At 33.7% G+C, this 12010-nt stretch overlaps 1 protein-coding gene across 1 annotated transcript; it reads left to right on the top strand.

Annotated features, from left to right (window-relative positions):
* Nucleotides 1–3644: 3644 nt before the first annotated feature.
* LOC149536167 (uncharacterized) lies at nucleotides 3645–10222 on the top strand. The gene is made up of 2 exons (XM_089806241.1): nucleotides 3645–4807; nucleotides 10103–10222. The coding sequence occupies exons 1-2, from the start codon at nucleotides 3645–3647 to the stop codon at nucleotides 10167–10169; spliced, it is 1230 nt and encodes a 409-aa protein (XP_089662367.1). The 3' UTR covers nucleotides 10170–10222.
* Nucleotides 10223–12010: the final 1788 nt, after the last annotated feature.

Here is a 12010-nt window from a genome sequence, read left to right as displayed (position 1 = left end):
TTCAACGTTCACACATTCCAGGATATGACCATCTTTTATGATTATAGGTTTCCTTTAGGATTTTTTGTTTTCACTAAGAATCTCCTTTTTTGTTTCCTTTGGGCAAATGATTTTGGTCGAAGGTCTCCCTACCCTCTTGGTTGATCCACCATCTACTTTATACCCTCCTATGTTCTTTCTCTTTGGGACCATCCATTCAAAATCCTTGCTAAGAACATAAAGGCTTAGCCCCCTTAAAGTGGGTAAGAAAACTTCTACAATACATGGCAAGGAAACCACGAGGATTCCATTTGTGAGTGGTGAGCTAGCTCCTAAGTTAGGGGGAGGGATTTAGGTGTTCCCCTCTCCAGTGAGTAACCATTTCTTCGACCAACAAAGCCTCACCCAATTGTGGTATTTCCAGAGTTTGTGTGTCAAAAATCTCCCCCTCTTCTTGCATAATAGACTCCATAGACTTAGTCGACTTACTTTTGGTCCCCTCTCCTTGCCTCACATCTTGAGCTTTGACAACGGTTTTGGTTTTCTCCATAATGTGGGGGGTTCCATTCACCCAAGGATTTCCTATTCCAAGTGGTTCCATCCCTTTCAAAGTTTTGGGTATATTAGTCATATTACCTATTTTTTGAGCTTTCAACCACCTCAATACCATTGGTGGAGACATTATTCTTGAGTTTCTCACTCTTTGGGAATTCAACAAGAACATGGCCAAAGCTATTACATTTCTAGTAGAAGGGAGCAACATTCTCATAAGCTAATGGTTGTGACTAGGTACCCCATTTAGATTTTAGGTCCATTGTGGTTGGAAGGGGTTTATTCATACCCACATTGACACAGATCCCAACAAATCCAAGTTTAACCTTTGAACTAATCATTGAGTCAATTTTTATGAACATCCCAAAGGAGTTACCAATCCATCTAAAGAAATGCTCATCCCAAAACTTCAAGAGAAGCCCAAGAAGGTGTATCTAGACCAAGCTGGATGTGTAAAGGTCACATTCTAGATTAAAACCAAGATTCCATTTGGCCATCATTAGGTGGTGTTTGCCGAAGTTCCAAGACCCAACCATGATCAAATCCTTGTCCTTTTTAGTCATGAAACTGAATAAGAAGAGATCACTAGCCATTGCAGAGATGGAAACATAACTCGTTAGTTTCTATTCTATAGAGCATCATTTTCTAACCATGTGCACTATAGGCCAAAAAGAGATAAAAATTCCAAAAAGGTAGAAGTTAAAACTCGAGGAGATCAAATACACCACAGAATTAGACCTATAGTGAAATTAGCAATCCAGTGGGTCCTGAGGAGAATGTGGGTTTTGCACCAAAATCCACAAGAATCTTGGATCCAACAACAACCCCTAACTAGTTTGACTTTGGAATCACCAATAAAGTATCTTCACTTGAGAGATCACTGAGGGATTTGGGGCCCAAATAGGCATAGTCATTAGGAATGGCAATGGGTTCCACCATGACAAAAGTGTCCTCCTGCAAAAGAAAGTGGTCATTTTAGGATTTCACAACCAACTCCAAATCTGGGCAAGCAGGGGTAGGATCCAGTGAGGGTGGAGGGGGGTGGGGGGGGGGTCTATCCTTCCTAAGATTGAGAGGGCATGGAAGCGGAGAGGGGGGAACAGTGTCAAAGTTTAGGGCAATAGGATAGGGTAGCAAAGTTGCAGAGCAACATGTGTCTCCTATTCTATTAGTTATTTAGAATAATGTTAAGTGTAATGTCTCGTTTGAATATGTCAGGAATTTGGTCTCCGTGCTTCAATCATTTTGATGCCCTAGCTAGGGCTTCATCGAAAATGGAAAATAAACACACAAAAAAAATGACAATGTTTAAACAAAAGGAAAGCATCTCAGTAATCCTTCCCACTATCTAGGACAAAAAATCCATCCTTCTTCATGGAAGAACCCTAACACGTGACACACATCTATATATTTAGATGAAGAGTAGTGATGGACCAAAATGGAAATGCGATCTAAAAAGAAAGACAAGTTTGCGATTGCACCCAGTCCAAAAGAGATGAAAATGGCAAATTCAAACAAACATCACTTTCCAGATGCACAATTTATGCAAAAAAACCCTTGAAGTAGAAAACCAAATAGTCCAAAAGGAATCTTTTCCTTCAGTAAATACAAAAAAAAATGGTATCTTTTCATGAAAATCTATAGATTCAAATTTAAGGTGTACAAAGGAAGAAAGAAACCCCTAGAATAGTGATACAAATGAAAGTTAATCAGAAGGGAAAAGTAAATTCATCTATTGTGAACAATCAATAAAAAATTGATTGGAGTGTAAAAACCTTAGGGATTTTTTCCTTCAAAAACAACCGTAAAGTAGAAAACTATGCTATGGTAGAGTGGCTAAACAAAGGTTGCAAGGACCAAGTAATTTTTCTTCCCCTATCTAACTATTTAGTATGTTTACATTGTAAAAAAAAATTCATAAGAGATGATCTATTATATAGTCCAATATGTTTTCTTAAAAGACACAATGTTTAGTTTTTAAAATGGGATCCTAATGTTAATGAAATGTATGCTAGCAAAATGATTAAATAAACATGGGTAGCATTAAAAAAATTTCTTGTAGATTTAACCAAACCCATATATTGAAAATATTAGGCAGCTTTTAAGGAAAAGTACTAGGTTTGGAACCCTACTCCAAAGACTCAAATGTTGTCAAAATCCTAATCAACGTGAAGACATAACCCTAGGTATCAGAACTAATAAAAATCATCACTAACAAGTCAATCTATAATGTCCATCCCCATGTATACCAAGAACACATCCAAGAAATTATTATTATTTTGACTCAGAGAGAAACATACAATGATTATGATATCTACTCAGTTGTCCATAGCAGGACAAATTTTAAAAAGATATGCAATAGAGAAGCAATAAAGATAGAAACAAGGAAGACACCCTATATCACAAGGAAAGATGATTTGTGTAGTTTTGAAGAAGAAGATGCAATAGTTGAGATAGAGAGACCAAGTAAGTCATTAGCTAGTATTATTTAGATACTTAGTCAGGAAATAGAAGGAGAGATGGTGGAAGAAGAAACATGATGAAACTTAGATCAAAACCATCCATATGATAAGAATAACAATAATAGAAACCAATGTGATATTACTACTAACTTCTAGAAGAATTGGAAGATGATGTGGAGATTATTGAAAAAAAAAAACTGAAAAGTTTCCAAAAATTGACGAAAAGATAAATAGATTAGAACAATGAAAAAAGAAAAAGAAAAAGAATCTATACATTGAAGATATAAGAAAAAACATGATTATGATAATATTATTATGTAGTTATATATTGTTAATTAGGTTGAAATATTGGTAGTGATATAATTTTTTTTTTGAAGTTTCAAATTCCAAGTAATTATCCTTGGCGTCGAAGGAAATTGTGTCCTGCATTCGTTTCAAATTCCAAGTAATTATGGACGACCTTACACGGGTCCACCTAACCTACGTAAACTCCCTCAATGGATGGATGGATGGATTCATGGTTTGTTTCTTTTATAAAATCCCCTCTGTTTCACAGAACAAGGAACGTTTTAAGTCTTGAAAGTTGACTCTGTCTACTTGTATATTTTGTGAAATCTTCAACTGATTTCTTAAGCTTTAGCAATATACAGAATGGAGAGATTCAATGGAAAGATTCTGTGCACTATAGCCGATTCCCTGCTGAAACCCTTGATCCCAGATATCCAACAACTTTGTGCATATGACATGGAGATGCCCAAAGATCACCAGAATCCGCTGTGTCTGCAGTTTTTAAACACACTTATTAGGGGCACAGAACTGGTGAAGAACTATGAAAGCATTAGCCCGTCCAATTTGTTCCTTAGGCATATATATGCTACACATATAGTCAAGCTACTATATGAGATCGATGGCGTCATCCGTTTTCTCCGAGCACGTATTTCGTTGGATGCTATCCATGATATTTCAGTCCTGAAAAATCTACTCGAGGAATCAGGCTGTCCTCTAATATTGTTTCAACAGCCAATCACCGGTTATATTGCCAGACTCTGTGAAGAATATTGGGACACTGGGCAAAATTATTTCGACCGTAGGCGAATTTATTTCGCCGCGAAGGATGGATATCTGGATCTGAGGCGAGATTACCTAGAAATTAAGGAAAAGTATATGTCGACTTGGCAACGCAGCGAGCCGGAACGAGATTTTCTCATCTACGAAGCAAAATTTCTCTCTGTTGAAAAAGATTTTATGGCCCTGAAGCAGTACAACCAGATGAGTTTTGAAGAGGATATTGACAGAACAAGGGAATTCTTTCTCGGCAGCAAGCGAGATGAATTCACGCCTTCGCTAGGGCCTGAGTTTTTCAGGCATGACGTGTTTCTGAGTTTCAGGGGAAAAGATGTGAGGGGGACTCTGGCTGATCAGCTCTCTCAATCTCTGTCCAAAGCAGGGTTGCGTGTGTTTTTAGACAGCAAGGATTTGAAGAAGGGAGCAAAGATTTGGCCGTCCTTGAAAAGGGCAATTGAACAGAGTCACATACGTATTCCTTTATTTTCAGAGGGCTATGCAGAGTCAACGTGGTGTCTGAAGGAGTCCGCTGCAATGTTGGAAACTCCCCACTTGATCATTCCTCTGTTTTATGGCGTGGATCCAACTGATGTTAGGTATCCCTTGAACAAGAGAAGTCCGTACAAGAAATTCTTTGAAAAACATTATGGCCATCCGGATCGACACCCGCAAGAAGAGATTGACGGGTGGAAGAGTGCCCTTGGAGAGCTCTGTTCTCGCTCGGGGTGGACCGTGGGCGTTACAGAAGAGTAAGTAATCTCTACTTTTTCTTCCCCTTTTCTTCTCTTCTTGTTAGATTTGTCTACGATGGATTATAGAATTTAACCCAATTTCAAAAATCTATTATTTCTGCTTCTAATTCTCGGATGATAAATTACTAGCGCTTGCAAAGATTGAGTCCATAGTTTTGTATATCTTTGATGACCGTATTTCTAGTTATAATTATATTCCGTTCTTCATAAAACATTGTATAGAACACTTCCATTTGTCTTGCTTTATACAATTAGAATAATGATATTTTGTTTGAAGTACAATATAATTTAGGCATAATTATATTCCGTTCTTCATAAAACATTGTATAGAACACTTCCATTTGTATTGCTTTATACAATTAGAATAATGATATTTTGTTTGAAGTACAATATAATTTAGACATAATTATATTCCGTTCTTCATAAAACATTGTATAGAACACTTCCATTTGTATTGCTTTATACAATTAGAATAATGATATTTTGTTTGAAGTACAATATAATTTAGGCAGGCATTCTCTTCTTTCTATATAACTATATATGAATTACTTCACATTTTGGAGTATCGCTGAAAGCTGAAAGTGGGTCAAATGTGGAGCTGATCTATTGATTTCACTCTAGTTAAGCTATAATACCCATCATTCTTTTTGTAGCCTATGCCCTTGGAATTTACGTATAGTGATAGCACATGTCATGGTGATAGGAAGAAATAAATGTTTATATCTGTGATTTTCATATCCACCTTACTATCATTTGAGATCAACAATTCAAAATTAGATTTCTCTATTCATCTTTATCTCACTCTTTATATCTAATTCTATATCTCATCCTCCCCATCTCTCATTTTCCATCTCCATAGATGTATATCCTTACCTATCCTCCACCTATCTTTACCTATCTTCTATCTATGTTCATTTCTCTCTCTCTCTCTCTCTCTCTCTCTCTCTCTCTCTCTCACACACACACACACACACACACACACACATTAAATTTCATTAGTATCTCTATTTATCAATATTTTCTCTTCCATATATCTATTTCCCTTTCTATTTTTATATCTATATGTCTCTCACTAAGTCGCACACTCTCCCTATCTATGACCATCTTTTTATATGTATCTCCTTTCTCCCCTCTTCCTATTTCTATCGTCACAACTCCATTTCTCATTGTCCCCCTTCATATCTATCTCACTTATCCCCTACCCCATCCCCTATTCTATTTCTCCACACACACACACACACACACACACACCTCTATCTATCTCTTTCTGCTATTTCAAAATTTTATTTTTATATTCACCCTACATTTTATCAAAATGATTTCTATTCATAACTTGTTATTTAGTTTTATTACTACGTGATTTCATCTTCCTCCCAAAGATGATGGATGTGTCATAAATTTATTTGAATTTTCTTTCACAACTTTTTAAACAATTGAAAATTTTATTAACCATTTTTCTTTTTTATAATAAGACAATATTAATAAATAATCATTCTAAAACTTAATAGGAAAATATATTCTCACACAATCTAATCCAGAAACATTGCTCTCATTATTAATGGATTGTGGAAATCTGATAATGTTAAAGATGCTAAAAAAACTCACACAATCTAATCCAGAAACATTGCTCTCATTAAATATATTCTCTCTCCCTCTACCCCTCTTTATTTATTTATACATAATTTATCCCAAAAGTCACATATTCTTCCAATCATTTATCTTCATCACTTATTTTTGTATCAGATTCTTGAAAATAGTTTCTATTTATCACTTCTTTTTCTATTTAGGTTGTCTCATTTTATGCATGTGCTTGCTATCTCATTTAACTTTTAAGAAATCCGTGCTTTATGTTTTATTAAAAAATTTAGCTGTAAATGAAGTTTTTGAACTCATTTTTGGTCAAATGCATGCACAACAAAGAAGCAATTGTCTAGGATTTTATTTTTTAAAAAAAAAGATTATCTAAGTAGTAGTTTTTCTATTTGGATGGGATAAATTTATTATAAATTAATTATTTTAGCTATACATTTTTTATAAATATTGCTATAAATTCAATATTTAAGCTATAAATTTTTAATAGAATATTATTTTAAATACAATACCAAGCTAGGTTCCTATTTGACTAAACACTAAATATCATTTTTTAATCAACCATTTTTCTATTTAATATTAAGCTTGTAAGAAGATATAAACTTTAATGTGGCAAAATATGGCCAGTCATTTATGGTAGGGTTTGGTTGGTTTCCCAACTTTCTAGTCGTTTCAAAATTATCTAAACTTTGTCCCAAGTTTACTCATGTTTCAAACTTTCAACTATCGAATTCCTAAGTGTCATCAACTTATTTGATTCATATATGGAAAGATACTTATTGCAAAATCAATAAATCACATTCTCATTCACAATCAAATTGAATGACAATATATTCTCCATGTAAAACAATGTCCAAGAAATCAAGAAGATTATTCTAGAGACTTGAATAATTTTTAGCAGCTTGTGTTGATATAGTAACCAAAAAGGATGTCATTACTTTATAAGATGACAATGTTTCAATCATATGTAGGTTTACAGGGTTTGCACTATTTGCAATCAAAACACTTTGTGTGCCTTCTATCCACAAGCTTTTCACTGTCATGCAATAATGATAATATATTTTATTTGAATGTTTTGGGGATGTTATCCAATTGTTTATTTACAAGCAACCAACATGGTTGGAGTACTTTTAAATCTTAGGCCCAAAATTCAATCTTTTGTTTTTGAAGTAGTTGATAGTAGCCAAAAAGACAGGGAGTTAGCCCTAGAGTACAAAAAGGCTAAGAGTTTAGTTGGAGGTTACCTCCCAATTTTCTAAACTATACCAACTTTAAACATCAAAAACCATATAATTTTAAGAGCCAAGTTGTCATTAGCCATGGTCCTTAGACTACTATGCATAAGAAACTGAAAAATAAACCAACAACATTTAAAGACATCATTGATATTGGTCCACTTAATCGACATAGTCCAAAAAACCCCATGGAGTGTAAATTTTAGAGACATAATCATAAAAACAAAAATGAAGCACAACAGAACCTAGGCTAGATGCCCTCTTTGTTCTCCTAGTTACCATTCTTTTGTTCCTTAGGAGCTTCCCCTACCGCATCCTCCTCCTCCACTTTCACTGGTTTGTTCATGAAGGTTTTTAGCCAATCCTTTTCCAAGAACCCATATATGGATCGAGTTGTCTCAATAGTCTTTCCCTGGTCCTGCTCATCGTTGTTAGCCTATAGGAAGTAGAGGGTTGTGGCCATGAAGTGCATAACCTTGATGGAGAACTCAACTAGGGTTTTGAACCTTTAGTAGATAGCGGTATGGTTATCTGTCAGGTCCCTCATAGCCTTCTCAAGCCTCTCCATCCACATCTTGGTGTGGCTATGTTTGCCTTTCTTCCTAGTAACCTTGGGGTTAACCTTCCTGGAAGAAGTGATGTCTTCCCACCCACTACAAGCCAAGGTAGCTTCTAGGGTATTAGAGACGTGGGATGGGTTGATAGAGTTGGGGCTAGGTTTGATGTCCTAGTGGAGTCTTTTTTCTTTTTAGCAGGTTTCTCCTCACTATCGGAAGAGTCAAAGCTAGATTTGTACTTTAGGGGGGTCTTAACTTTCTCCATCTAGAGACACTTGCTAGTTCTCTTAACAAAATACTTGCCCTTCTTGGTATCTGAATCTAACTCAATAATGCTAACTTTAACCTCAGGGTTAATTTTGACTTTAGTGGCATGACCTTTCTTGGGCCTCTTAAGAGTAGAGCTAGGGTTAGGGTCCAGGGAGGTCTGAGGGGTGATAGAGGCCAGGGGGTTAATTAGGAGAGGGGGATTCTAAGCCAAGACTTTTGTTAATATCCTTGCTTACTATATTAATAAGTGCTTTTTAAATCCAAATTAATGTCTACATCATGTGAAATAATAACTAAGCTAAAAATTTCTAGTATGAATATAAAAACTAAAAGAGGAAAATTTTACTTAATTTTACCATTAAAACCAAACACATATTTTAAAAAACACTATATCCATGTCATTATATATATAAAGGGGCCAAGCCGAAAGAACGGTGGTTCAACATTCAATATGGATAGGAAAGATGGGATTCCATATCACCTAAACCCTTCGGTTGAGAAGGATGCTTTAGTAGTGGCATCAAGAACCCCTACTATTCTATGGGCATCATCATATTCTTCTAAAGGGTTTAGAAATTGTATCCTCATTGTATCCTCAATGCTTATCGCTTATAAAATTACATCTACATTCAAATTAAGGAAATAACTTTTTTCTCATAATTTATTATGGATAAAAGAATTTGTTAGATGTTGGTGTTTGAGAACATATTGAATACATAGGAACACCTTCCTCATGAAACAAAAAATTCTCACATTCTCACCATCCTTCTCAACTTAACTCCTCGATTTGGTAAAGATAAATAGATTTAGGACTCATTTCCACAACATCCTAAAGTTTAGCTTTCCAAGTTAGGCTTGAAATATTACATTTGGATCATGTGTGAAATATTCAACACTTTTATTCTCTCTTGCCAGTTCTCTGCATACTCAAATCAATGTGCATAGCTTCTACAATAATCAAACATGAGTTTTCACTTCTACCAATCTATAATGATCATGCAATGGAATATAATTTGCATGTTTTTTTTTGAAAGAGGGGTAAACGCTTTGACCTGGAGCTATGAACCAGTGAGGCCACAAACGAGGGACCTCATCCCCATGAGATTTGAACCTTGATGGCAAGGATAACAACACAACAACTTAACCATCAGAACATGCCACTATTGGCAAATATAATTTGCATGTTAAAATGCAATTACTATCACTATTTTTCCAAGAGACTACACATATAAGAAATCGTCCATTAATAATTCAGAAATCACTATTTTCCAAAGCTTGTAACCTACACCACTAAAATGACAATAATTAGTTTATGACCACAAGCTGCAATGTCATTTCTCTTGTATTTAAATAATAAGTTGAGTTTTTGAGAAATAGAACATAAATATTGAGACTTGAAAAACATCCCAAGTTGTTCTATCTATGCTTGATGCATAGATCTACTACTGCATTTTTCATTTTATGTTTTGATAAATTTGACCCAACAATAGATTTAGGAGTTCACATTTATTCGATTTATCAATGCCTTGATTAAAAAACAATACTAATCTTTTTCACCATGTTTAACAAGTCAATTTTTTGACCCAAATAATTTAGCATTGTTTTTATTTCTACTTACTAAGAATTGTAGCCTATTGCAGTTGTGATGTTGCAATAGAGGGCATAGTGAAGGATGTGGTTGACATACTTCGATCTCACGAGAAATAAGTTTCAGCATGACAAATGGTTTGTCAGAAATTACCACGCTTCTCTGAGTTTTTATATAGATAACATTAATTTATTTGACATACATGAACATTATTTAGCGCATGGACCATTATATTTTCTATCAATTCAATTTCATGATTCTACTTAACAAAATACTAATGAATGTTATGTTGTTAATTTTGATTTTCAAATTTTATTTGGTAGAGATTGGTCCATCAATTATCAAATACAAAGTTTCTCTAGGTTAGGTGGTTGTACAAAGAGTTCTAGAGCTATAAAATAATTGTTAATTATAGAATATTATTTTCGAAGTTATGTGAGTATACATAAATTCCCTAAAGTTAGTGACCATTTAGATAATTGTCAACACTAGTTCTTTTTAGATGGATGCAAATAAGATAGCTCTGGGAATTTTGTATCAATTGATGTTGTAGACTAATAAATTGTCAATAAAGGTACTAATTATCAATTTAAAATAGAATTATAGAATTTTATTTTATTTTTCATATATTTTATTATTGATTTGTTAAGTGACATTATGATATTTGATACAAATTTCACTATAAATATATTTTATATTGCATACTTATTGGAAAATTTTTGAGTACACATCAAACATAATTTAGAAATGACCACTCTTTAAACCCTGCAAACATAATGGATCCCATAGTATGGAGGGTTATTGCTTGGGTAAGTGCAAGAAGTTGTGTCTCACTTTTGGGCAAAAAGTGGAAGTGTTTTTCCTATTTTTGAAATTTCTTGTCAATTGATGTCAAAGTTTGAGGCATTTAGAGATTGAATATAAAAAAACTTCAGCAATAAATTTTCTTTCGCTTGGAATCTAGTTTTTGAATATGCAATTTATTTGCATACCCATATGATAGATTTTTTTTTTTGGTATGGATCTTTAAAAACCACTTTTTCAAAATGTCTATTTCAGGACCATACCACACTTGTGTATGGACAACATATTTTGACACAAATAAATGAATTTTCATAAATCATTTTAAATGGAGTTACCTAATACACCTAAGATCGATGACAATATTTTTCCTTTATTTTTTATTGAATTTTTTATTATTAATTATTAATTGGTTATAAAGGTAAATTTTAAAACCTCTCATGTATGGACACCATAATTTGATCAAAATTTCACTTTATTAAAACAAAAACAAAAAAAAATAACCTCAAAAGAATTGTATGTAGATTGATGACATATAAATTAATTTAAGAAAAATTATAAAATAATTTAATTATTATTAAAGTTTTAGTGAACTTCACTATTTTACATTTAGGTACCACCTTTCATTAAAAAATAATGCAAAAATTGTGAATAAAATCATAGCACTATACAATTTATATTTCTAAAATCAAGATAAAGAGAGCTATACTAGATTTTTGTTTCATAAAAAAATTTGATTTGGAAGACCCTCTAAAAATTATGGCAAGGCATGAATTTGTCTGTTAAATGCCTGAGTCATATCTTTAGAGGTCAAGGCATAGGCTTGGTCTCACCAAGCCTATCTCGGACCAAAATCTGAGGTAGGAGAAAAAACTCCCACCTAATGTTGTAAGAAATGGACACCTGTTATTTGAAATTCAAAAAATGGGTACCTGTTTTGAAAAAGTCAAATTGGCATATAAAATCATCCCCCCCCAAAAAAAAATAAAAAAAAATTTAGAAATGGGTACCCATTTCTAAAAAATGTAAATTTTTTTTTTTAATGTTTTCAAAAATAGGTACCCATTTTAAAAAAATAAAAAATGGGTACCTGATTTTTTTTAAAATGGGTGCTCAAGCCTAAAATAGGTACCCATTTCTAAAAGAGCATGATCTCAAT

The sequence above is a fragment of the Cupressus sempervirens genome, chromosome 10 (genome assembly GCF_028749045.1).
Source record: "Cupressus sempervirens isolate cs-2001-9-10 chromosome 10, ASM2874904v1, whole genome shotgun sequence".
NCBI classification, from domain to species: Eukaryota; Viridiplantae; Streptophyta; class Pinopsida; order Cupressales; family Cupressaceae; genus Cupressus; species Cupressus sempervirens.
Note: the sequence above shows the minus strand (reverse complement) of the source record. Positions and strands in the feature narration are given on the sequence as shown.

Bases quoted from the DNA above. Each gene is read 5' to 3' on its own strand.
- LOC149536167 (XM_089806241.1), top strand. From the start codon at position 3,645: ATGGAGAGATTCAATGGAAAGATTCTGTGCACTATAGCCGATTCCCTG. The intron at 4,808-10,102 runs GTAAGTAATCTC...AGCCTATTGCAG, and splicing joins ACCGTGGGCGTTACAGAAGA to TTGTGATGTTGCAATAGAGG.